At 41.7% G+C, this 26,208-nt stretch overlaps 3 protein-coding genes and 1 long non-coding RNA gene across 5 annotated transcripts; 2 read left to right on the top strand and 2 right to left on the bottom strand.

The window, feature by feature from the left end:
* Window positions 1-6,026: 6,026 nt before the first annotated feature.
* LOC144005190 (uncharacterized) lies at window positions 6,027-6,573 on the bottom strand. The gene is made up of 3 exons (XR_013279521.1): window positions 6,431-6,573; window positions 6,224-6,320; window positions 6,027-6,124 (listed from the first exon to the last, which is right to left on the bottom strand). It is a non-coding gene; the product is annotated as an uncharacterized LOC144005190 (long non-coding RNA).
* LOC144005187 (fascin-2-like) lies at window positions 6,096-16,242 on the top strand. The gene is made up of 7 exons (XM_077503195.1): window positions 6,096-6,590; window positions 7,601-7,699; window positions 8,017-8,743; window positions 14,813-14,969; window positions 15,103-15,224; window positions 15,769-15,936; window positions 16,037-16,242. The coding sequence occupies exons 2-7, from the start codon at window positions 7,607-7,609 to the stop codon at window positions 16,240-16,242; spliced, it is 1,473 nt and encodes a 490-aa protein (XP_077359321.1). The 5' UTR covers window positions 6,096-6,590; window positions 7,601-7,606.
* Window positions 16,243-17,654: 1,412 nt separating this feature from the next.
* On the bottom strand, window positions 17,655-23,821 carry LOC144005185 (Fanconi anemia core complex-associated protein 100-like). 2 transcript variants are annotated; one of them, XM_077503193.1, is made up of 9 exons: window positions 23,596-23,821; window positions 22,660-22,813; window positions 22,421-22,539; window positions 21,378-22,234; window positions 21,047-21,203; window positions 19,308-20,130; window positions 19,101-19,226; window positions 18,066-18,152; window positions 17,655-17,900 (listed from the first exon to the last, which is right to left on the bottom strand). In XM_077503193.1, exons 2-9 carry the CDS (start codon window positions 22,801-22,803, stop codon window positions 17,763-17,765), a joined length of 2,451 nt encoding a protein of 816 aa, XP_077359319.1. In that variant the 5' UTR covers window positions 22,804-22,813; window positions 23,596-23,821; the 3' UTR covers window positions 17,655-17,762. The 2 variants fall into 2 exon arrangements, with proteins under 2 accessions (XP_077359319.1, XP_077359320.1); XM_077503194.1 differs by lacking the exon at window positions 23,596-23,821 and adding an exon at window positions 22,920-22,951.
* LOC144005189 (baculoviral IAP repeat-containing protein 5.2-like) lies at window positions 23,231-24,437 on the top strand. The gene is made up of 4 exons (XM_077503198.1): window positions 23,231-23,492; window positions 23,712-23,821; window positions 24,056-24,173; window positions 24,250-24,437. The coding sequence occupies exons 1-4, from the start codon at window positions 23,382-23,384 to the stop codon at window positions 24,340-24,342; spliced, it is 432 nt and encodes a 143-aa protein (XP_077359324.1). The 5' UTR covers window positions 23,231-23,381; the 3' UTR covers window positions 24,343-24,437.
* Window positions 24,438-26,208: the final 1,771 nt, after the last annotated feature.

Genomic DNA, 26,208 nt, shown 5'->3' with positions numbered 1-26,208 from the left:
TGAGTGAGTGAGTGAGTGAGTGAGTGAGTGAGTGGATGCGCATGGATGTGAGATGGATGGCCTAAACAAAAGCAATGAATGGATGAATGAATGGAAGCATGCAAAAAGTGCAGGAACAGAAGGATGGACAAATAGGCATGTATTGATCTGAAAAGGAATAAATGAATGTGTATGGATGAACAGATGAATTCATAAATGGATACATGACAGTGTATGGCTAGTTAATGAATGCATGGATGGGCCGATATGGATATTTGAATGATTGGATGAAGCCACAACAAAAGATGAATGAATGATTTAGTTGGTAGTAGAAAGCATGCATGGATGGGCGGATAAATGACAGAATAGATGTTTACGATTACTGATAGGCCTCCACAGTTCAATAAATGAATGAGTTAATAAGTGATGAGTAGAAGACACACATGGATGAATGGATGAGTGCATGGGTGAATGGATACATTTAATCATGGATGCCTATGATGCAAACTTGGATGGATGGTGGATGGGGAGTGAAAAGAATACATGGATGGATGGATGGATGGATGAAATATTGGATGGATGGATGGAATATTTGATGGATGGTCTGAAAATGGATGGATGGATGGATGGATGAAATAATGGGTAATGCAGTTTTTGATAAATGAATGAATGAATTGGTGGATGGTCTGAAATTGGATGGATGGATGGATGGATGGGTGATGCAGGTTTTGATAATGAATGAATGAATGAATGAATGATTTGATGGATGGTCTGAAAATGAATGGATGGATGGATGGAAGGAATAATGGGTGATGCAGGTTTTGATGAATGAATGAATGAATGATTTGATGGATGGTCTGAAAATGGATGCACCGATGGATGAATGAATGAATTTAATCAATACCCATGATGCGGCCTACGGTGGATGATGGACATGTGGATGGATCGTGAAAAGAATACATGGATGAATGAATGAATGAATGATTTCATCGGTGATGCATGTTTTGATAGATGGTTAGATGATAGCCAGGATGAATAGGTAGTTATTAGACAGCACGCATCATGGACGATGGATGGATGGTTCATATAATGCGTGAAAGGATGCCCGAATGGATGGATGCTGTCTGTGGCTATAAAGTCTAATTGGATTAAGTTCTACTGCCTGTTCATCTTTACTAATATAATGACCTCATTAAAGGTTAGCGGTGTCACTCCGCGTGTGTGTCACATCTACATGATGTCACACAGACATAAATCATCCACTAAAACTGCGTGCGCTTCCTCAGGTAAAAGGTGAACATTTGGCGTAACAGACGAAAACGGAGTACCGGGACACGTCGACTCCGTGTTAAATATCACGCCGCAGTCGTGTTTTTCGTACTTTGTCGCCGTTAAAGAGGCTCGCTGTGACATGTTGATAAATGTGAAGCGAGACCGCGGCGGCGGGACGAGGAAGCGCGAGCGAGCCCACGGAGCTCGCGAGAGGGAGATTTCCCTTCCTCGCGGACGGAAAACAAGCAGGGGAGGGGCGCTGTGTGGGGGGACAGCCAATCATGGGCCGAGGTGGGTTTCGGGTTGGGAGTCTTAGCCAATGAACGCTGGGATGAGGGGTCCCAACCCCACGTGGGCTCTGATATGCCACAGGACAATATCGGGCTTTGGACCAATCGCAGCCGAGCAAGGTGTTAATCTTGCCGCCCATTGGCTGTGCGCTTGTCACGGTCTCCCTCACTCGTCACGTTTAGCCGGTTGATATTAACTCTTTCCTGTCACCCAGGAAGGAACCGCTCTGCCCATAAAACACAAGCCCGCACTGTAATAGCCAAATGTGAATTAATGAATGATCCAGAGGCGGTTTGTTTTTAGAAACGCAATGCATCAGTTCATCCGGACTGTTCCAAAAGCCTAGTTTGGGAAGGCGAGAGAACCGTTGGACAAGCAGGACCTTCCCCCTAATCATAATCAAATTAGCATGCAAGAGAAGCAGCGAGATTAAAAGCACATGAGAAATGCAAACGTAGCACTAGTGAAGAATAACCCATAACATTCAATTCACACATATTTTTCGCGGATCAAAACGTGCTTCATGTTGTGCAACCGCGATAGCCTTGTTTTAATTGCACTCATGGTTCAGGTTTGATTTGCTCTTGTAAGAACCCCGCCCCCATTAAAAGCCAAGCGTTAAAAGCAACCATTTAAAAAGGGGCTTCTTCCCTTCTCGGGGCTGTGCAGTCGCACAGGCACCAACAGTAACGAAACAAGCATCAATCTTCTTTCCCAGTTTTTTTCCACCACCACCAAGAGATTGTACAGTACAGTAGTGACCACCTCTCCCCCACCCCCGCACACAACTGCTACAATACAAGGCTGATACCGCCTCTTAGCGGTCGCTGTGGGTACTACAACTGTGAGAACCAAAACGGCAGTTTGAACTTGTTCGAATTTGTTGGACTCGGGAAGACTACAACTGCTAGTAAAAGGGTCAATACAATATTTTGGGAAATGGGAGGTCACTTTCCAGCTCTGTTTTGTCCCAGTGTATGCAAGGTCAATAAAGACATGTTGGTGAATTTAATGAGGAAGAATTCAAGATCATTTATTTAAATACAATGAGCCGCTGATTATTTGCAGTTAGCTATTCACAAATTCACATGATTAGGGGAAACCTATTCAAATGGAAAACTCACCTAGTCGCGACACTGTCGTTTTTGTGCCACAAGATGGCGCTAAGGCTAATCACAAAGTAGTCATTTCTGTCACGTAATTAGCTAAGTTTATCGTGGGTTCTTTGCTTAAACACACAAAAAAAAACTGAATCAAATAAATATCTATTTTTAGATTATCAGATAATGACGATTATATATATATTTTTTAATCTATTAAGATGTTGAAATCGCTCTACCATTTAGGAATGATGGTAATGTTGTGCCTGTCTGCCAATAAAAATATTGAGCATAATTTCTGTTGCCTGTTTTTGTGACATAAATCTGCTTTGCGGCGCAAAAGTCTTCACCCATTGACTTGTTTAAAGGGATGCTTTACTTATTTAGCCATTTTTGGCAGTCAAACATGAATATTTTGTCTATAATTAATTTGACACTTTCATTATTTTTCACATACAATTAGTACCTTTAAAAACACATTTTGCAACTTGACTGAAAATGACATCACAAGGGCTCGGGTAGCCAATCACAGCTCAGTTTGTGAACGTCACATGACCAAACCTAGAAAACAGATGAGCTGTGATTGGTCACGTGAACCCTTGTGATGTCATTTTCAATCGACAGCAAGTTGCAAAATGTGTTTTTAAAGGTACTAATTGTACGTGAAAAATAATGAAAGTATCAAATAAATTATAGACAACTTTTTATTGCTATAATGGGCTAAATAAGTGAAGTATCTCTTTTAAAGTTTGACGTGCACTGTAGCTCTGACCAAGGTGGGGCACAACAAAATAAGTGTTGTTTTGCAGGGAAAGGGCAAAGAAAGAGAAGAAACAACAACAAACAAGCAGCTGATCTTCCGTTCATCCAGTTCAGCGTTCAGGAGTGTGGGGCTATATTGTGCGTGTATGGGGGGGGCCTGCAGAAGTATAACGGGACGCTGCGGGGTGCGAGCCAGCCTCCCGCGGTCCCAAGTAATATCAGAATAGAAGTTAATAGGGGAGAAAAAAGGCCTGTAGGCTGTTAACTCCAAAACGGTCATTTTGAATTCTCCCTCCCGGTCACTCCCACTTCTCCCTCGTCCCGTCTTTCCCGTGCAATTTCATGCCATCATTCCACCATTCACCTTTCAGATTTCCCCCCCCCCCCCTTCTTTCTTCCCCTCTTCCCAGCCTCCCCCTTCTCCTCCCCCACTCGCTGCTCTGTGTCCTCCTTGGAGGAGGTGTAATGATAGCTATTTGAGTGTCATCAGAGGGCCGACGTAATGGCCTCTAAAGCACCATCACACGGTTGCCACGGTGAACCTGGCGCGGCCGCCCCGCACAATAAGAGGGGGAAGAGAGGAGGGGGACGGCAAAAAAAAAAAAAACATCTGGCTGGCTATCGCCAGGCGTCCGTGCACCGACAGCGGCGGGCTCGCCGGCACATCAGCAGACGATGACGCGGCCCCCGGGGGCCACGCGGCCTGAACTAATGGTGCGTGAGATAGAACACACATGAGAGGGAATTACAGTGGAAGCGATAATAGTAACAGTAATGAAAATAATGGCGCTGATGACAATAACGCTGTATGACTTTTTTTTTTTTTTTTTTGATTTGCGAGCCGTGATTTTTGTCACCTCAACCACACACGACAGTGTGAATGTTTGCATTTAATGAAAAGAGGATTCAAAGCATTCAAATGTGCGATGTGTTTCCTAATTAATTGCGGTTGCCATGCAGATCGGTTTACCACAGAGAACCAGAATCCCGTGAGTTGGTGGTTAGCATGTCTGCCTCGCTGTTTTGAGATTTGGGTTTCGAATCATGGCAAAGGTCCAAGACTTTACATTTCGGTCTTTAATCTGACCTACTGAGTATTTACACTATCAGCATTCCTATAATACAGTATTTGTAATTGTTCCATTAATTTAGAAAACACTTCTGTATTTATTTATCTCATTGAACAATTACTTGATTCATTCTAAATAATAAATTTAAAAAAAATAGTAAAATAGACACAATATTTTTAATTAAACAATTGACAAATTAATTTGAATTCGTTAAGTATGTGAAAAAGTCACAAATTATTATTCCATTATTAAAATAAACTATTTTCTGACATGCATATGGGAGATTTTCTTATTTACACTAGATATAAAAAGTCTACACACCCCTGTTTAAATGCCAGGCTTTTGTGATGTGGGGAAATATTTGAACTTTTTGGCTAACAACAACATTCATCACCAAAACGTCATACCTACCAGTTCAGCATGGTGTGGCTGTATCATGCTTTGGTGCGGTTTCTCTTCAGCTGGACCCGGCCCCTTGGAACAGTTCCACATTCCACGTTAGCACCCAACCTTTGCGCTTCTGCGAGAAAGAAAAAGTCGGGGAAAGCCTACTAGAACAGCTGAACTTTATTTGGGGTTAAACAGTCATACTTTAGGTGGTGACAGGTGTGTGCCAACTCCCAATCAACATGAGTTTGAATGTGATTCTGAAATTCTGAAGAGGGTGTGCACACTTTTGCAACTACATTATGTCAGCTGTTTATTTTTATTGTTTTGTTTTGTTTTTGTTTGTTTTTTTACCAATTGAACTGTATAGGTTATAGGTGATATGTAATAATTTACCTTGGTCTAATTTTATTCTATCACAAAACCTGGTATTTGTATAGGGGTGTGTAGACTTTTTTTTATTTCCATTGTAACTATACGATCCAGTAATGATAGGTGATAGGTCTTGATAGGTGCTGTTTTGGAGGCCTGGTCATATTCTACATGCAACAGTTAGTTATATAGGTATATATTAGGAGGCAAGGGCATATACATATATATTAGTAATATCATTATAATTACAATTTCTTACATTCTGCACAATGATTCGAGGTTCACATTCAGGTCAGGAGGAGTAAATCTTAGATGAGTGTTTACTGACCTCACGCACACGTTTCTATGTTTGGTGCGAATGTGCGTTGCCAAATAGCAGGGTGGGGCAGTGCCGGTAGATTAGCCAGGTTGAGATGATTGGGTTGTGGATTAGAAGGATTCGGGAACAGGCACGTCTGTTTACTCGGCGGAGAAGCCTAACAATCGGCTGATTGGCGAGGCTGATTACTCGCAGTGGGGGGGGGGGGGATTCATACACAAAAGTCTGCCTCTTGGTCCTATTAGAGCTGACCCGAAGAGTGTGCAATCAGAGAAGGTGTGTAACCAAACCCTCTGTGTTCGAGGGTAAGGGGAGCTCGAGGAGAGCAGGCACAAGGAGTGCTCTGGTTACTATCAGCTTGTGCATGTGCGTGCGTTGCTTCTACTTACCTGTCTTCATGCGCCACAGAGTGAAGAACAGAGCAAAGTTGAGAAAAAGAGCAGAGGAGTCAGAGCAAAGCAAGATTAAGTCAGGTGGGAACGGTGTCCTTTTGCGATGGACACCTTATGTTCAGGGAAAGGAGTCCTTGGATGGTTGAGGATGTTCTTGGGCACCGGTCAAACTTAAGCAACCTGGATTTCGAGGAGGGAGAAGAACGAGGTCAGAGGGCGCAGGAACAAGAAACGGCAATGTCAGAAAATGAGCAGAAGAAGACGGGAAAAACGGGATACCAAGCGAGTGAACCCTCGGGGTGAAGAAGTCAAGAAGGTGATCCGGGCTGGACGAGAACACGGCGGCGTTCAACAGGCGAGACGGGGGGAGGGCGTGCTGAAGACGAGGAGATAAGCAGTCGAGAGCAAAATTAGTCTACGCGGCACGAGAGACTGACGACAGGCTCTCGACGGAGGAGGTCGACCGAAGCCTCCGCCGCGTCTAACCTGATTAGGCAAGTCGAGGCTGGGAGGGAACGGCAGGACGAGGAGACGTCGAAAACGGAAGGCAGGAATTACAACAGGTCACTTGGCGAGAGAAGCCTCTTAAATCTGGGAGCTGGAACTCGAGCTGCAGAAACAGCAGAGAGGAAGCCACAAAACCACAGTAAGTAAATTAGGAGGCTGTGGCTGGAAAACTGTATCGTGAAAGCCATGGGTGGGGGCAGGAATTTGGCGGTCTCCGGAGTGCTTTATACACTGTACCTTAATGAATTGATTTCCTGTCTTAGCGATGTTTGCATTTCATCACTCCCCATGACATCACCTCCATGCTTTTTTTCTGCCCCTGTTGATTTAGCAGAGTGCTACAAAGAAAGGAATAAATCTAAATTAACTGCTAATTCTCCCCCAACAGCATGAGTCATTGGTAATTTTGTCGAATCGAGGAAATCTACCTTGTCAGCGCGGCAATTAACTGTAACAACTTCCATTAATTTATAAAATGGAACTTTATTTTTCTTTCTCACTATGGACTAAAACAATTATTTTAAGTTCGACAACTGCATCAAACAAAGGGCAGATGTAGACAAATTGGAAATAGCAGCATGAACGACTGACTGGTGTTCCTTAAGCCCATAAAGTTGAATTTAAATGTATCGTGCAGTTTGGACGCTTGCTCCAATCAATCAACTCAACTCTAGAGCGCTTTTAAAACAACCACAGCTGTTTTCTTAAAATGGAACCCAAGGGCAGCCGATACAATGAAAACAAAACAGCAGAGGACCCAGAATTGAACCCTGTGGAACACCGTACGTTCACATTGCACATATTCATCCGACCACTTTCTTTTTTGCTTGACAAAGTATGAAGGGTTACAATAATAAAGAAATTACATGACTTAAAACAACAGCACAAGTGGACCCTCCGCCGAACCCCTGAGACTGACTCACCAAACCCTCGGGGTTTGATCGAACCCAGTTTAAGAACCAATGAGCTAGACAGTCTCGCTATCTGCAAAAGAAGCTAACCCTCCAAGACCACATGCGATAGTCTGCTTCCAACTTTGTGGGAATGTAGGATATGAACTACAACCGAGATTGTTGTCCAAGCCCCTTTCAGAGGTCCGACATCTGACCTTACAAAGCTTGCAAACATCTTTCTTGTGGTTTTCTACAGGTCAAAATGCCGTCCAACGAGAATCACCCTCTGACGCTTCAGTTTGGTCTGATCAACCACGAAGGTCGTTACCTCACTGCGGAGACATTTGGCTTCAAGGTTTGAAAATAATCTTACACAAAACAGCATTTATCTGTTCAGTCTTACGTGCCTTTGAAAAAGCTTAAAAGTGTTCAAGTTCTTGCAAGGTGGAAAAACTATGCGGATCCCAAGGCCAGAGTTGTCCAAACCTTTTGCCACAAGAAAAGACCAGTGGCACAAATGGCCCACAGACTGGATTTTGGACATGTTTGCCTTTGACCATCGATTTCTCCTACATTTAATCTGAGTCAGGAGCTAGCCAACCTGGAGTCCAATCAATTACTAAGGTCCGACCCAAACGACAGGCCTAACACGAAGCTGTTTTTGTGTATCAGGTCAATGCATCAGCTCCAAGCATGAAGAAGAAGCAGATCTGGACCTTGGAGCAAGACTCCCAGGACACCCGGCTGGTCTACCTGCGCAGTCACCTCAGACGCTACCTGGCCTCCGACAAGGACGGCAAGGTGACCTGCGAGGCAGACAACCGCCACTCCGACTGCCGCTTCCTCATCGTGGCCCAGTCGGACGGTCGCTGGGCCCTGCAATCCGAGCAGCACCTCCGCTTCTTCGGTGGCTCCAGGGACCACCTGTCCTGCTTCGCCCAGGGCATCACCGACGGCGAGCTGTGGGCGGTGCACCTGGCACTGCACCCGCAGGCCAACCTGTTGTCGGTGGCTCGCAAGCGCTACGCCCATCTCTCGGTGGAGGACGGCGAGATCTCCGTGGATATGAACATTCCCTGGGGTGTGGTTGCGATCCTTACGCTCGTCTACCAGAACGGGAAGTACTGCCTGAAGACCTGCGACGGTCGCTTCCTCAACAATGATGGGAAGCTCGTGACGCAAAGCGGCAGGACAACAACGTACACGCTGGAGCTCAAGTGTGGAAAGTTGGCTTTCAAGGACTGTGAGGGGAAGTACTTGTCTCCCATGGGCCCCAATGGTACCTTGAGGTCCGGCCGCTGTTCGAAACCAGGCAAGGACGAACTGTTTGACCTGGAGGAGAGCCACCCGCAGGTGGTTCTGATGGCGGCCAATGGGAAATATGTCTCCATGAGGCAAGGTAGGTAAAACACAACAGAATTCCATCCAAATTCCAGAAACATGCACGTTAGGTACATTGAAGAATATACATTTTCCACAAGTGTGAATGAGTGTCGCTGTGATTGGTTGGCGACCAGACCAAGGTGTACCCAGCTTCTTGCCCAAAATCAGCTCAACTCCAGCTGTAGTTACCGAAAGAATCTACTTCAGGGGGCGGCCATTTTGACATTATATTTGTCAACTGAAAATGACATCACAGTGCCGAAGTGCTCAGGTATTGACTGTCACAGCTCACCTGTTTTCTGGGATTGATCATGTGACATTTGCAAAGTGATTTTCAGTCGACAGCAGAGGGCGTTATAAGGGCCGCCCCCTGAGATGGATAATAACAGGTGGATTTATGTGTTTAATTCATATTGCACAAACGCAATATTAATCAGATTGTCATGTTTGGGGTAGTGGGGGCAACATAGAAGGTATTATATTGTAAAGAAAATTTTCCATTTAACAATATGTCCATTAAGATTTGTCTTAGTCATATGCAAACATTATCACAAATCGATTGAAATGATATTTTTCATATTACTGTATAGTACAGCTACTCGTGTAAAATTGTGACTGAGCCCTACCGCAAATAATTGACCGCGTCCTGCCAAGAACGTTAATTAACGTGAACGGAAATCTCAACGAGTACCGCCAATAACGTTAATTGACGTCAACTATGTTTTGCTTTTTTTTTTTTAATGGGCACTGGGCAGCACAACATCATGTGCAGCTCTGGTTTCATGAATGAGTTGAAATCAATTAAAAAAAACAAAAAAACAAAAACAAAAAAACCGGTAACTCTGGCCAGCAGATGGCAGCATTGTATCTCTTTTCAATGGGCTCCTGTGGATCAAATTACATGAGATAACGGATCTTAGGAAATACGTTTTCAATGATGTCGTCAATGATCAATGCGTTACATTAAATCTGTGTTGTTCCAAAGTGTGAAAGCACACCATTGTTTTCCAAATCTTTTACCACATAATCAATCATAAATGTACGGCTTTTCGGGGGGGGGGAAAAAAAAATCTATCGCTTTCCCTGTGCTGGCTTTGCTGGCTAATTCCGTTAACACTCGTTGCTTTTTCCCGCTGGTCTTACTGAAACAGCTGCTTGTAACCTATATTGCGCGTATCAAAATTGTGTTGATGTTGCATTATGTATTTATGCTTTGGTCTTGTCACAGGGCAGTTGAAGTGGGTTATTTGATCAGCACGCGGACATGGCAGCGCGCCGCAACGTTGATGGATTACAGCTGCTCCACATCAGCTTCAAAGTCCATTCTTGACCACAACAAGGCCGCGTTTCTTTGATGCGTGCGCAAAACTCCAAAGATTGCAATTGCGGGGGTCGTTTTACAACCAAGTAGAAGTGCGCTACAAGTGGCTGCTAAGTGTTCCGTCGCTGATGGTTGAAAGGCGCGCGCCGGTCTGATTGGGGACGGATTAGCATATACTGTCAGCATGCTCGGCCGCTGGCTGCAGATTCTTGTCTGCGGGCTCGTGTTACTTGCTGGAACCCAATCTGGCTCCCGCTCATTGTTCCTGGTTAGCAGTGGGAGCAGCCGACAGAAAGCAAATGGCTGGGAGCGCGTTAAATTGATTGGTTGAAGGGAAGGGCCGCGAACGTCGGGAGACGTTAATAAGTGTAAATTTCCATCCTTGCATCATGCCTACAGTACATTTTCCTCTCTTCCTCCTTCCGCTTGTTTCACACAAACAAAAAAGCTTCATCTTTCACGATCACACACGCCCACACACACTAACATAATGTCCCGGTGTGGCGAGTGGGGAGGTGAAGTGTGTTGAATTATTGATGAAGTTAGTCCCCAGTTCCTGGAAGGTAAAGAGAGAGTCTGCTTTCAGAAACACAAGCTTCCCCCCTGGCCAAAAGCTTCTTCCCCTCTTGAGTCACCTAATCTAACCTAACCCACTGACCGCTGATTCCATAATAAAAAAATAAAAAATAAAAAAAATGCTGTGGAAAATCAAGGAAACGCTCAAGAAGTAAATATGGGGGAACAGCTTCCTCCATTTTGATTATTTATACTCAGAGTACTGAAATTGCAAATATATTGCATTGATTTTGTATTTATTAATCATTTATTGTATTTTAATTCATTTATTCATTGGTCAATTAATTTACTGCATATAATAAAAGGTAAAAAAATAAATAAATAAAATAATAATAATAATAATAATAATAATAATAATAATAATAATAATAATAATAATAATAATAGAATAATTATTCAACTTATTGAAATAGTGTATTAATTTAATACACAAAAAAGCAAATACTGAAAATCAATATATAAAAATATATTTTATATACTGTCTGGAATTAAATCATTTTACTTTTTGTTTTTTTGTTTTTTGTTTTTAAAACTTCATCTACGAATGTCCATCCAACCTTTAAAAAATAAATAAATAAATCAAATGTGACCCGGAGCGCAAGTTTTCCCCGCCCTGCATCGCAAACAAATACTTGCTCATAGCCCAGAGTGGTATTCATTTACCAATACAGTCAAGTGGAACGCAGCCCATTCCGCAACGCCGGCCGCATAGGAAATAAAGGAAATGGAAATACAGTTAAATTACAGGGACGACTCAAACTGTCGTGAAATCTGAACTGTGGGATATAAAAAGTGTACACACCCCTGTTTAAATACAAGGCTTTTTGTAGTAGAACAAAAACCTCAATAAAATAGCAAAAAAAAAGCCTACTAGAACATCTGAGTTTAATTGGGGTTAATTAGTGTGAATGTAATTGGACGTCAGTTACACACTTTTGCAATGAATTATTTTGGTCATTTTTACTTTCACTTTTAACAAGATTTTTTTTTTTAAATAAATTTTGAACTTTATGGCTTAGAGAACTCGGATTTGGGTGACTTTGGTACCAAGTGAACAAGGAATTGTTGAGTTAGCAAAGTAGAGCAGGCAAGTATACCTTTGCTGCGAAAGGAGCTGGAGGTTAAAGGGAAAGCGGACGAGAAAGTAGACGACGTGTTGTTGGGGGATTCTCGAAGGACTTAAGAACCGCAGTCACCTGACCTCACTTTGTGCGCCTCGTTGCTATTGGACTCAGTGAGTGCGGTTATATAAGAGGCCAGGCTTGGATGTTATTAAGGTAGATCTTGTAGATGATGATAATACTCAAATCATCTTTTTCTGTTGAAATGAATGGAAATACTGTACCATTCATATTGCAATGTCTGTTCGTTTGTTATTTGAGGAAGGGGCCTGTTGAGTAGGGGTGACGTCAGTTAGAGTGGGCCCAAAAAAAAAAAAAAAGTAAAAAGGAAAGGAGCACCATAAAAAAGCAAGACAGAATGCAGCAGAGAAGGCTAACAGATTGGGAGAAAGATGAAAAAAGGTGGCAGGGGGATAGCGGCATCAGCTTGCCATTAATAATAGATGCCAGAGCCATCCATGGCTGATGGATTAGTTGGGCCTGCTCCACTTTCAGACTGCAGGTAGGACAACGGCGGAAAGCGGAGCCGGTTCTGGGGTCGCATCCAAAACCGATGCAAAGATTCCATCTGAGTGCCAGAGTGTAAACAACCAAACTTAGCTTACCTACTTGAACCCCGATCACGGCTGACGGTGACGACGACGCCTCATTCTGTATGCTTGGCTGGGCCATCAGCACAGGTATTGATATCTTCAGACTGGTTCCTTAGATTTCAGCGTATCCAATCTCTTTCTGCACCCTTCTCCTTTTCCTTCTCCGTCCACGGCGCAGCGGCTGTGAGGTCCAGCTGAGCCCTGACGGAGGATCATTTCTGGCTTGAATTAGTGTGAAATGGACACATGGAATAGGCAGACAAAGCATGACATTGACTCAGGATGGGAGAGACTATACGAGAGGAGTCGCCCCCGGGAACGTCTGCTTTCAAGACGCACTTCATATCGACGATGAGTCACGGCGGCGCGCGACCCTCGCTGACGCCTGATTTATCGCGAGTTAATAAGTTGTGCATTAACGTGTCCAGGTTGCTCAGCTAGCATGACATCTTTGTTACGTGTCGTCGCACTCTCGCTTTTCTCGCCTCCGAATGCAATTGAAATGAGAAGAAAAATCAGAAAACAAATACAATCTGCTGAAGAGCTTTCAAAAGGGGGAAGGCATAGTATGCTATTTGCATCCATAAGGCATTTGTCGACTGCGTGATGGTGACTGTAAAATACAGCAACCTTATGTACACGTATTTTACGTCATAGGTTAATTAGGTACTTTTTGCAATCTATTGGATGAGCATTTAGTTGCTTGCCTGTCAATTGGTGGTGGTTTCTTGCATTTGCATATGTCGCAACCTCAAAATAATTCGGGGCAAAATGCTACGTGAAATGATTTTGACAATAGAAAAGTTTATAACGGTGAATAATAACATTAGAAATGTCATTATGGACAAAAGTTTTCATTTCCTATGAAGGTACGGTTCCACACAACTGCCACCAGGGGGCATTGAATAACAAACCACAGAAGTGGTAATCCACCAGACGTGACAGTTACGGTACAAAATTAAATCTAAGAAGTAATGAAAATTAATAAACAACAAGGTGGGTGAAGACACATAGCAAATACTACTTTCAGAAAGTATTAACAAACAATAAACCCCCAAAAACTATTCACAAAAAAGGCACCTCAACTCCTCCCAACTACACAAGGCTCGAATTAAACGGTTTCATATAGCGGTTAGCAAATGTAAATTAGCATTTTGCGCCTCATCACAACACAATAAATAGCAAAAGTGACAACCACGGATTACGGTCCCAAAAAGATTCGCTGTAGTCGGCAGGTCGAGGCAAGACTGGTGTCAAACCGCAGCAGCTAGCTAGCAACAAGCATCTGCTAGCTAACACAATGTGCTATTTACATTGCGGTTTCGCTTCTATGTCATAGTAAGCTACACTGTTTACAAATATCGTTCTAACAAAAGGGATTAAAAGGAGTAGTTAACAGAGGGAAAGAAAAGACAAGACAAGCCATGCTAATTGCTAAGCTAAGCTAACGCTATGGTCAAACACCGGAATTAAATTATGGTGTATAAGATAAGCAGTCATAGTAGTGTGTTGTATGTACTGTATATATTTTTATAGATTACCTAAAAATAACTATCATGGTACATCATTATCATGATATAAAATGGCCAATATCATAATAGATTTTTTTCCTCAATAGCGCCCAAATCTATCACGCATGTATACTTAGTATATGTTGTACAAATGTTACACAGTATTTTTTTTTTTTTTTTTTTTTTTGCGAAAAAGAAAATCACTCACAAATAATGATTGCATCTTCTAGTTTAAAAATGTCCGAGACCAACATTTGTCAAATAACCATTTTTTTTGCCCTTATATCAAATTTCCACTCTGAATAAATGCAATACATTTATAAATAATATTCCCTTTCAGACTTCCGGAAAGCCATTTTTTCCTTTCCTAAAATAGCTTATTAACGTAAATGCACTTTCATTTTTGCAGCTTGTTCTGCCTACATTTGATCATTCGCTTCTTGAGACTTGAGTGGCGTTGCCAATTATCTGCGCATCCTGCAAAGTGTGGACCTCTAAATCCTGCACTCTTCCGATTTTTTTTTTTTTTTTTTTTTTTGCTTTTATTGAAGGGATTGAGGGGCAGCACTCGAAAGCTGATTATATCCGAACCCAGCTGTGAAAGAGGGCAGATAGGCGGGCCCCAAAGGTGGAGTTACGGGGGCGAAGGTGGGGGTTCGAGGGGGTCAGGGGTGAATGAGGAAGAGAAGATTATTAGAGAAGGATGACCAGAAATAAGCGCGAGATAAGCGGGCCGTTGTTAAGGGATTAGGAATATTCATTGGGGATATTGTGTTATGCATCTAATTAAAGGTTTAGGCCTGCACAATCTGTCTGACTAGTGCTTAAAAAGCTTTGATAGGATCGTCGTGTTTCCAAGTCAGTGATTTTCAAACTTTATATACTGCAGCGCAAAATGTTTGGTCATTGTAACTGTACTGTACTTCATTACTTGCCACCACTTAGTTGCTTTCCCTGTCCCAGGGGTCAGCCTCGCCGCCAACCAGGAAGCTGAGACGGACATGGAGACGTTTCAGATGGAGATGGACAAGGAGAGCAGGAAGTGTACTTTTCGCACCAGTCAAGGGAACTACTGGGCCCTGGTGGCCTACGGAGGCATCCAGAGTACGGCCACACAAGTGTGAGTGACGCTCAACCCGTTTCAATGTCGCGTCTTCATTAAATCAACCAGTGGGCACTTTCAGCTTAGCTTTGTGTTTGTAATAGTCGGTCAGCCAATGGAAAAAACTTACGTTGTGCATTTTAAATTGCAGTTCAGCAAACAGCATGTTTGCAATGGAGTGGCTTGGCCACAAGATGGCGTTAAAAGCAAACAATGGCAAATATATCTGCGCCAAGAAGAATGGACAGTTACTGGCTGTCAGTGATTCCATAGGTGAGACTTTTTTTTATTTTATTTTATTTTTTAAACATACTTATTCCTCACACATACATAAAAATATAACGCAACCGTTCTTTGTAGTTGAGAGGCTGCAGCAATGCATTCTGCATGCTCTAGCATTAAAAAAAAAAAAAAAAAGTACAAAAAAAACGTATTTATATGTTATTGGGAGCAAATGAGTTAAGATGCCATTTCTTCCGGATCAATCAATTGATCAACCTGGAAAATGAGCAGAAAATGGACGACCTTTTTTGCTTATTAGGTTTTTTCACCGTCATGAAGAAAACTTTTGTTACTATTTTACTTAGTAATTAGTTGTCAGTTTCTTTTTTCTTTGCATTTCATTAGCATAGCAAACCCACCAACGTTTGACACTTTTCACGCCCCCTTTTAAAGGAAAGAAAGAAAGAAAGAAGGAAAGAAAGAAAGAAGGAAAAGAAAGAAAGAAAGAAAGAAAAGAAAAGATTATTTTGAGTATATGTTGTCGGCCGGGTAAAATCCCGTTACCTTTTGTAAAGTCTCTGCGGTCTTTTGTCAGGTGAGGACGAGCAGCTCAGTCTAAAACTGATCAACCGGCCCACGTTGATCCTACGCGGGGAGAACGGTTTCATCTGCCACCACAAAAACTCCAACACATTGGACGCCAGCAGATCCGTCTACGCCATTTTCAGCCTGCGATTCAGCAACGGCGCCTACCATATTCAAGGTCAGCACAAAATAAGCCCGACTCAGCAGAATATTTCGTTGTAACGGATGTCTAAAATTCACAATCCACCTCCGTGCGACGTGTTGCGTTTACCTCGCAGGCGCCAACGGCCGCTTCTGGTACGTCAACGGCGCCGGGCTGGTGTGCTCGGACGGCGAGGTCCCCGAGGATTTCGCCGTGGAGCTGCTGGAGCGAGGCCGCCTGGCCATCCGCGGCAGGAACGGCCGCTACCTGCGCGGGGACCAGGGAGGCACGCTGAAAGCAGACGGACTCGGCCTGAGCGCCTCGGCCTTGTGGGAGTATTAATAAAGAGGAGGGGAAAACATACCTGCGACCTCGCTGTTGTCGTGGAGACGGCAGCGTCTAGAAATTGAAGTTTGAAGTACAAGATGGATTTTGCAAATCCAATTAATTCAAATGGTTGCCTCATCATGATGAAACCTTTCGATTTTTTTTTTCCCCTCAAGTGGTGATGAGGTCAGGTTTCGGGAAACTGTAGATGCTACTGTACTGTACTGTAACTAACACTCATAGACTGCACTACATGCGAACAATAGAGTAATTGCAGCCCTCCCTGTTGTAGTTTAGGCAACTCAAACCAGTGTTATGATTACCAATGTCAAAGTGTTACCTTGTGCAATAATCATTTCTGAGGAAAAATGATGGATTTTGCCTTAATAATGTTTGGTTTTCCCTTTTTCTGTCATACAATAGTGCAGCTTTCCTCCTATTTTAGGTATGTGTTTTTTAACAGACTACAATTTGTGTGACCAAAAATGTCCCACAAACATAAGTCATTAGTTTATTAGAATTTATTTTTTTTTTTACTGTTTTTAAGTAAAAAAAAAAAAAAAAAATACATCTAGAGTTGACCAAGGCTATTAGATTTAACAAAAACTAACTATGACCAAAATTGGAGGAAAAAAATATTAACAAAATAAAAACAAAATTGCTTTTAATAAAACAAAAACTAAACTAAAAGTACATCAAACTAACTATAATTCTAGCGAAAATGACCTTTGCTTTCTGGATAATATCATACATTAGCCTTCAGGCTTCATTTTAAATGTATAGATTTCAGTATTGCTGTACATTTGATCTTTTTTTTTTTTTTTTTAATCTTACACTCAAAAAATACTACGCATATTTACAAAATAAAATAAAACTAATACTAAAAAAACTAAACCAAAAGAATTTAAAAAAATATATACAAAATAAAAAATATATAAAATGAAAATAAAAAAAAAACTAGTACGAATAAAACTAACTCAAATTAAATAATAAAAGGTTAAATAAAATACAAACTAAAGAAATTGATACGGTAATCTCTTCAGTCATTTTAGTGTAGTCTAGTAAAAAAATAAAAAATAAAAAAATAAAAAACACGACGTTTTTTTTTTCATGTCATCTTTTTGAAAATCAACTTTAGCATTTCTTCAAAAACAAAAAAAAAACAAAAAATACATTCGCAGTTTTCCACAGCCCGTCATGATTTTTGCTGACTTGACTAAATGGAGAAACCAAATTTACAGTATTATGCTGCCCCCTATTGGAATATCACAGTTTGGACCACCAATGCACTTTGTGTGTCAGTTGGATTTTTAAAATGTCAAGTCAATTTGTTATTTTAACTTTTTTTTTTTTTTTTATTGTGTCTTTTGTAGATACATCTTGCAAGAATTTAGCTGGATTTCTGTATTGAAATGATTGTACTGTAATTAGAAAAAAAAAAACTTTACTGCTGTAATAAAAGTCATGCCACAAACTCTTCCTTACACTCTTGTGCATGTATAAAAGTCAAATTGATGACTCTACTGGGACATCTGTTAAATAATAAGAAGAGAATGTTCATTTCCTCTGAGTTCTTCATAGACACTGAGAAGACATGACGTCACCTTTCCCGTGGACACGCCCTCGCCAAACGTGCAAGAGATTCGAGTTTGCTGGACCTGCTGCAGCATTTTCTGACGTTGGGATGGACAAGAACAGAAAGAATTATTCGGCCTGTCACGATTTGTAGATTTTTGGAGCAAGTTTAGATGGAATTGAATGAATTTCCGTCTAACCTAAAAAGTCAAATTAAGCAAATAATTTGCAAAGGGAGTTAGTTCGTCATAATGAAGTCTTACCTCGGCGCGCTGTAACGCCTCCCTCACACGTAAACTCTGGAGCTCGATTGAGGAAGGAGGCTTTTCCGGCACCTTCTGTAAAAAATTCTGCAAGCGAGTACATGAAACGTTTAAACTTTTTTTTTTTTTCTTTAAATCAACTTCCACATATGACTTTTGATTTGTATCATATTTGATACATCTGGTCACAATGCTTTAAATTTGTAGATTTACAACCGTCAAAAATATAATAATAAAACGGACATATCAAACATATTAGTATTTCCAAAAATCAGAAAGAACATTTCCCACTATTAATAACTCATTCACTCGCAGCCATTTTCACAGAAGCAACCCCGTTTCGTTCCACTGTTTTACCGGATTTTGACTGATTTCGCAAGGCCCACAGAATATTGTGTTCTGTTGCTATAAAAACATGGAACCTAACAAAAGAAAGATTAAAGTTTATTCTTTCATCAGGAAAAAAAAAAAGTATATTTTTATCTGTTTGTTTTGCAGCAATTAGCATTAGAATATAGCTAAGTTTCATCATTATCCACAAATCTATTTAAAACAGTGGGTAAAAAGAGTCGTTTGTAACCTGGCTATGGTTGATCTCATACTCTGCTGCTACCTGCTGGCCGTTTTTGTAATTACTACTGATTTTTTTTCTACCCGTTCTCTGCAGTTGAGAGGCTGCTCCAAGCCTTCTGTATGCTCTAGCATAAAAAAATGAGAAAAAAAAAACAAATACGTCTTTGGTACACTTAATACATTTAAAATAGAACGTATTTATACGTTTTTGGGAGCAAATGATAAGTGTAGGTGTCTCTCCTTCCTCAATTGAGAGAGCCATCATATGGGTGATACTGCCCTCTAATGGATTATCCGTGCAATGCATGTGTCAGATCATATACATCCGGGTTTTAATGGGAAAAAAATATTATAGCGCCAAATCCTATTTGTCGGTTTGACGTTGGATGCCACACATATTGTGTTTGTACTTCCTGCACTCTGTTGTGGGCGTGACCAAAATCCAAAAGAGAGTTATGTAACCTGTACTCGTCGCAGGACCGCATGGTGCATTCCGCAAACAGCTGCCAATGAGGAGCTCTCAACCTGAACCTCCACCAGGTCCTGGGGATCCTCCTGCCTCATCGCACTGTCCTCTGCGTTGTTAACCTGTACGAAAAGCCACACAGTCACAATGACGCTTTTGCCACTATACATATATATTTTTTTTTAATCAATTACGCAGGTGACCTCTTTTGCCGTCAGCTTGATGGTGGACCCGTTCGGAGCTCGTGCATGGACCACCGAGGTGTTGGCGGCCATTTTGTCTCCTTGCATCGTCACGCCCTCGTGGCCTTCACAGAGGAGCCAATCCAGCAGCGAGACGTTCGCAGGCTCTTTCGGGCTTCCCTCCGGAGGTTTCAACACGTCCCTCAGTAACCGCGACGACAGCTTAACGCTCGCCGAATGCCGCGCGTCTGCCGCTGCGTCCCCTCTTTCGCCGCAGCGCGATCTCAAAAACGCCCGGACGGCGTCATCGCGAGGTGGACATTTGGCAGCCGCCGGATCGACCGGCCGCAGGGCGTGCAAGCAGTCCACCATCAGCGTGTTCAACGGCAAACTGACGAGACCGCCTTCTGGCAGCGTTGCCGCCGCTTCCTCTCCGAGGAGACCTGACAGCGAGAAAACGAGAGCGCAGGAAACAGCGCAAGGCAACGGCGAGTCTCCTGAAGCAGCCAGCGGCAGGGAAATCTCAAACTTCTCGCCTGGGTGAAGGTTCTGGAAAGGGAACGAATAATGTGTGGAGGCGGAGTCGCTCATAGAGGACGCGGTGATGTTTAAAGTCCAGCCACGCTCCAGAATATAACAACTTCCATTCTCCAGCACGCAGTTCAAATTCAACGAGTCATTCTGAAGCAATTTGCTCCAGCTGGTAGTGGCGCGACATCGGATTGGTTTCTCCTGAACGGGTGCGAGCGTCTCGTTGTTTAATAAGATGCTGACGTTGAGCACCTGATTCAGGCTTTTCAGCGTTTGGTTTCTGGATTTGATTGACGCTTTCAGCACCGACGCTCTAAAAGAAAAAGAAGGCAATTTGTTAAATGAGAGTTTACACACAGTAGGTTGGCTTACATAGATTTGATTTGATTTTTCATGTCTCTGAGCGGTCATATTAGGGGTGGGAGCCTCTCGGTACCTCACCATAAGATACGCGACACAAGGCTCATAATATGATGATAACACGATTACCGATATATTGGTAATAAGTCCACGACAATCTATGATAAAACTACTCAAGACATCAACTGATGTTTTTTCAATGAGAAAATAGTTTCTTTTTGTACCCACACTGAAACACAATATTAAAACTGGTGACTTCTTCACAATGAGTACTTTAGTGTATTTTTATTTTTTTTTTAATAAATACAAATGTCTTCTGAACAGACAACTTTCTGTGAACAAATTTGTCTTGATTTAATAAATTTAATAATAAATGTAATTAATTTACTTAATTTAATACATTTGTGTGGCACTATTGTCATGCAACATGTCAGTCAAATAGTCAATTGTTTAATTTTATAAACTGACAATTTTTTGTGTAACATTGCGAAAGCAAATAAGTAAATAAAATTACTTAATATTAAATCCAATTATATCAATATTAATATTCTTTAGAAATTGTGCTTCAAAAAGTCGAAACATAAAATGTTTTAAAACTTTAAAATTGAAGATGTACATTTTTCATAAAAGCGAATGCAAAACTAAGTCAGACGCTGGACAGATAAATGTCTTAAAAGTAAGCTCATGAGTCTTCTTCGCCCAAAGACTTGCGTATATTTCCCTGCCACTCTTATGAGGCACTCCCCCTAGTGGCCCGCTAAACAATTGCTCAATAAGTAATGGAAAATGGATGTAAAAAGAACTTACATTATATTTTGAAGGACTCGTATAATATTTTTACATATAAAGGTTTTCAAATCATGACGTACCTTTCATATACATTTCCAATAGCTGACAGGACATCTTTGATGCTGCGGCCAACATGTGAAGAAGGAAGATGGGACACTTCTCCATCTTGCAAGCCAGCAGGCAAGCTAATCCTCTGGAGCTGCCCCCTGCTGGACAGTCCCAGCAGCTGAACTTTACCTGGTACAGAAATAGGAATATTTGACAGAAACGTCTATGCACACATGAAGCATAATATTCAGCGAGACTCACTGGTCATAAAACGTTAGCCATATGTATGTAATATAACCTTCACTTAATTTGACCTTTGGTGGCCCCTGAGTCAAAATTCAATGATTTGCTGAGTTTTCTTACCTTCAGTGTCCCTTGCATGTTCTGCCAAGGCGACAACTCTACACACGTTTAAACTGATGACGTTCTGAGAGGCAGCAGCTCTCTTTTGAGATCCCGCTTCTCCCTCTGCTTCTTTCGTGGAGGCCAGTGACAGATCCAGTACCAGCAGGTCTGAACCAGTGCTGTAGTAAAGGCGCCGTTTATCAAGACAAGCACACACCACAGGTCCGGGGACAGTCATCTCGGTAAAAACAACCCTGGCGCCTGCTCCTTCTGGACCTCCTCGCTTGGATGTCACCAACACAACTTTGCCTTGTTCGCCCAGTGCCACCAAACATTCTGCCGGATCCGTGCGGGTCCCGGCAGAGGCGCCGACAAAAACAACAGGCTGCTCCAGGCTGCGGAGGACTCGGAGCTGTGATCCCGGAACACGATGCGCGGCGAAACACAGACGGCCGTCCGGCAAACCGCAAAAAACAACCGGCGATTTGGCCAGGGCTGCGTCGACCCCAAATAGGAGCTTGAAGAGGACCGGCTCGAGGCAGACGTGACCACTTGGTAAGCTCGATGAGGATGGTGAATCTGCAGAGTGGACACAAAACAGCACCGGCCTCCTCTCGCTCAACTCATCTGTGCTGTGACACGCCGAGTCTGACACCAACGGCACTTTAAATGAACCGAGTGTTTCATAGCTGCTCAATAGTGACTCTGCTGATATTTTATAGTGCGTCAACAGACAGGATGCATTTGCCAGACGAAGGTTCAAGAGCACAGAGTTGAGCAGAAGTAGAGCTAATATCCCATCTTCTTTGATAACAAGATGCTTGGAGGATACTTTCACATGAGGCACAGTAGAAGATGCTTCCAGGCTTTGAACCCTGAGGTGAAGAGAGAGCACTTAACATTAAGGGAGTATTTTTCACCCCTGAATGCACTTCCATGCCACTATAATTACAAACATAACGTTTTGACATGAAACTCAGCACTATGCAACGTGATTAACAGCTCCAGTATTGGTCGTCATTTATGTGCAGGCACATGACAAATATATAAAAATTTCTAACCTGGTAGGCAAAGATGACAAACAGATGCAGTAAACGCCAATGCAGCAAGCCACGTAGAGGGTCTGCTTGCTTTCATTCACAACCAGGTCTCTCACAAGACCAGGAAAGATGAGGATGACCTGGAGGAGTTTAATTGTTAGTAGTAAATCTATAACTGCCTGCGGGGAAAAAAACGGTGGTATTAATCTGAAATTTGAGAAACCTTGCAGTAAAAAATAATAAAAACGTTACAAACTTGCCTTCAACTCTCTGTTTTGACAGTTGAAGACATAAACCTCGTCGCCTCCAATGCAGACGAACACATCAGATTCCACTCTCAGGGTGCTTGACGCCGAAGAAAATGCGAACTCCGTCAGCGTCTCAACCGAACATCTTCCTTCCATAACCGCAACTCTAGGACAATAAACATGTGTGTATTTTTCGACAATATCCAAAATGTTGGATTTAAAAATCAAATTTCTTATCTCTGGTGTCAAAAGTGAACGCAGGATGTTTTCACCGGAAGGGAAACTCGATGAGTTCCGCGCGTCGAATTCTGACCAATAGCAATTGAGAACATTCTTCTTCTCTTAGTATTTAATTGAAGTTGATAGGTGGCGCTTAAGTGCCTTACTGCTCCCTACTGGACGTTTTCTTAACCTTCCGCCAAAGTGCATTTGTTTGCATTTATTTGGAAATTGCCTTAAAATAATAATTTTTTTTAAGACAAAATCCAAAAATGACTATGGTGATTCTATTGCGTTTGCCCGTTGAAGTTAAATGCTTTATTTTGGTTCAACGCTAACCTGGCCAATAAGTCACCGCCAGCTCTTACTGGAGGTGGCGGTAATCGTAATACACTTCCGTGTTTGCGCATTTACGAAGAAGAAAGACGTCCAATCAAAACATGTTGTTGAAAGGCGACTGGAATTTGAAAACCGTAGGAAACAGTCGTTAACAAAAGATCGCAGTTAAATATAAAATGGAGGAGCTGTTTGTCGAAGAAAGCTTTAAAATGTTCATTTATGAGAATAGGCTGAAGACGTTTAAGGGTTGGCCGTTCGACGAAGACTGCAAATGCACACCGGAAAACGTGAGTATGTTGTCGGACCGTGAGCTAACAACGTTAGCTGTCGAATAGCAACACATTTAAAATGGGAATCGTTCAAAATCAGAAGGGTGAATCAGAGCCAAACCTGTTTCGAATAATCTGTTTATCATTTGCTTGATTTGATGATTAAAAGACCAAATCGCCGCGACAGGAATGTAATCAAATTAAAATGTTGATCATTGTGTTTCCATATTTGTCCAGATGGCAAAGGCCGGCTTCATCCACACGCCTTCGGATAACAGCCCAGACGTCGCCATGTGTGTCTTTTGCCTTAAAGAGTTGGAAGGTTGGGAGCCTGACGACGACCCAGCGTAAGATGGACACATTACTAAGCTGCTCCATGTCTACTTTTACACGCCTGTGCAGTTTTTATACTCTTTCTGACCTCTAACACATCAAAAATACTTAAGGAATGTCTACAACATAATCCAATTTATATTGCGTTTGTCCTGAGCTCACAATGTACACTTTTATTTTGTTTTTTAAGTGCCTTCGCTGTTTATTATTGTGTCCTCGACCGCTTATTTGTATCTATTTATTGACAGGAAAGAACACAAATCCCATTCACCTTCCTGCCACTTCATTTCCCTGAAGAAAAGGGTTGAAGATCTGACCGTGGAGGAGTTTATCAAGCTGCAATTGGAGAAGAACATCTGCGAAGTTGTATGTTGTGCAACACTCTTAATGCAATTATTATTTTTTGTCGTTTACTAAAATGTCTGTTTTCTTCTACTTGCAGGGAAAAAAATATAACGAGGCCGTCACAAAGTTTCGCGAGGCAGCCAGTGTGAAACGAGCAAAAATAGTTAAGTTGGCTACGGGTGAAGAGTAGTTAATCAGATTAAACTGTCTTTTATGGATCTGTTTATCCTTTCTTTTGTTGCTCTATGCATACATTTGTGCATTAAAACATTTTTTATTACCTAACCTCTTTGTTTTATGCCTGTTTTACTGCAAAAATGACATTCTGGACTTGTTTCATTGTTGCCATAATGCAGCTCTGTGCCCTTAAAGTGTCAGTCAACTTATTGATTGTGATGCCTATATGTCGTAAATCCATAACATCTTGTACATAAATGAAAGTGAAGGCTTCAATGAGATTGCTGCTGTGTTGTAAACTAACTAGTTAAGATCACAGCTTAAAAAATGCCAAAAAAATACCTTTTCTTTAACTACATGCGAAACTCATAATTCCATCATTTTCAGAAACGTGGCTCCACCAAAGAAAAAAAACTATCGTTGAAAACACATGACCATTAAATAATACTGGCATTCAGAGAAAAATTAAAGAAATAAAATTAATTTTAATGAAAATGTCGATAAATAGGTAGCTAACAAGCATGCCTAAAAAATTCTTGGATTCAGGGTTGAAACCCCTCCAGCCTTCCTTTGTGGGGTTTGTATGTTGGCACTAAAATTATAATTCATTCCAATTTTGTTTTAACCATATATATGATGACTTTAATAACCAGTTAATAAATACAATAAACTGGATTTTTTTTTTTTTAATTTCATTTACAATAAATCAACTAACCAAATGAGATTAAAGGATTAAAAATTCAAAATGAAGCACGTACACAATACAATCATGTTTGTATAATCAATTAAGATTTAGTAAAACAAAAAACGGTGAGTTTGTGTAAAATTATATATTGAGCTATTTTTGTGTTTTAAATTTTATAATGAATCCCTTATTTAATGCGATAACTGAATAACTGGTAGTATTATTGCTGCGGTCTTCGGGTGCCATTTAAAAAAAACAAAAAAACTACTGTGAATAAAATGCCATTCCTGTCCGTTTGTACGGGAATTTGCGCCCCCTTGTGGACTACTCTATATTTGAGATGCCATTTTCAAGCTCAAGCGGGGAACTGCCAATACGGCGTAAATAGGTTTGATTGGGTTATGTCGTTTTAACGTATTGATAAAGCCTTTCAAATGCACTAAAATGCGCAAACGTCCCATAATGCGTCGGGGGGGGGAAGCCGCAATTGCGCATGCGTTCGAACGACACAACTGTTTACCCCACATTGTCAGTTCCACGCTTCCCTCGAGAACAGACAACACTTGAACTTTGAAGCATGTTACAGAAGCTTATTTCCACATTTGCGACAACACATTCTTTCGCCCTACTTTGCTTGTTATTCTAACCAGAGCAACATTTGCAAACAAGAAGTTGCACACATTTGTTGCGCACGTTTTGTTCGTGACGAGGTCTGGGATGTAAAGTCTGTCGCTCGCATTCTTTTTTTTTTTTTTCCCCCCGTCTGCGCCAAACCCAATCAAAGGCTTTGTGTATTTGTCTGCGCCCAAGAAGAGAAGCAAATAAACGAGCAGATAAAGATAAATCCTGCCTCCATGTGCTCTCACTTCATCTCTTGGCTCGCTCGCATGAAACGATCGGCGGGTCTTAAAATAGCCACTTTTTTGTGTGTGTGTGTGTGTGTAGCATTCACGCGGAACGTCAAAGAGAACTTTGAACACACAAACACAACTGGCTTCCTGCTGCTGGATCTTTTCCTAAAGATATACTATTGCCACATCCTATGACGTTCCCATGGCAACCTTTTAAGATCCTGTGCAGACAAAAGGAGGGGGAGTAGGTGTGAGCATGTGGTGATGCTCTTCCTCATTACTGATACAGAAAACATAATAACCATTTTCTACTTGAGTTTGACTGACTCAATTCAGCCTTAGG

This window comes from Festucalex cinctus, chromosome 17 (genome assembly GCF_051991245.1).
Source record: "Festucalex cinctus isolate MCC-2025b chromosome 17, RoL_Fcin_1.0, whole genome shotgun sequence".
NCBI lineage: Eukaryota > Metazoa > Chordata > Actinopteri > Syngnathiformes > Syngnathidae > Festucalex > Festucalex cinctus.
This window is presented reverse-complemented; position numbering and strand designations above follow the sequence as displayed.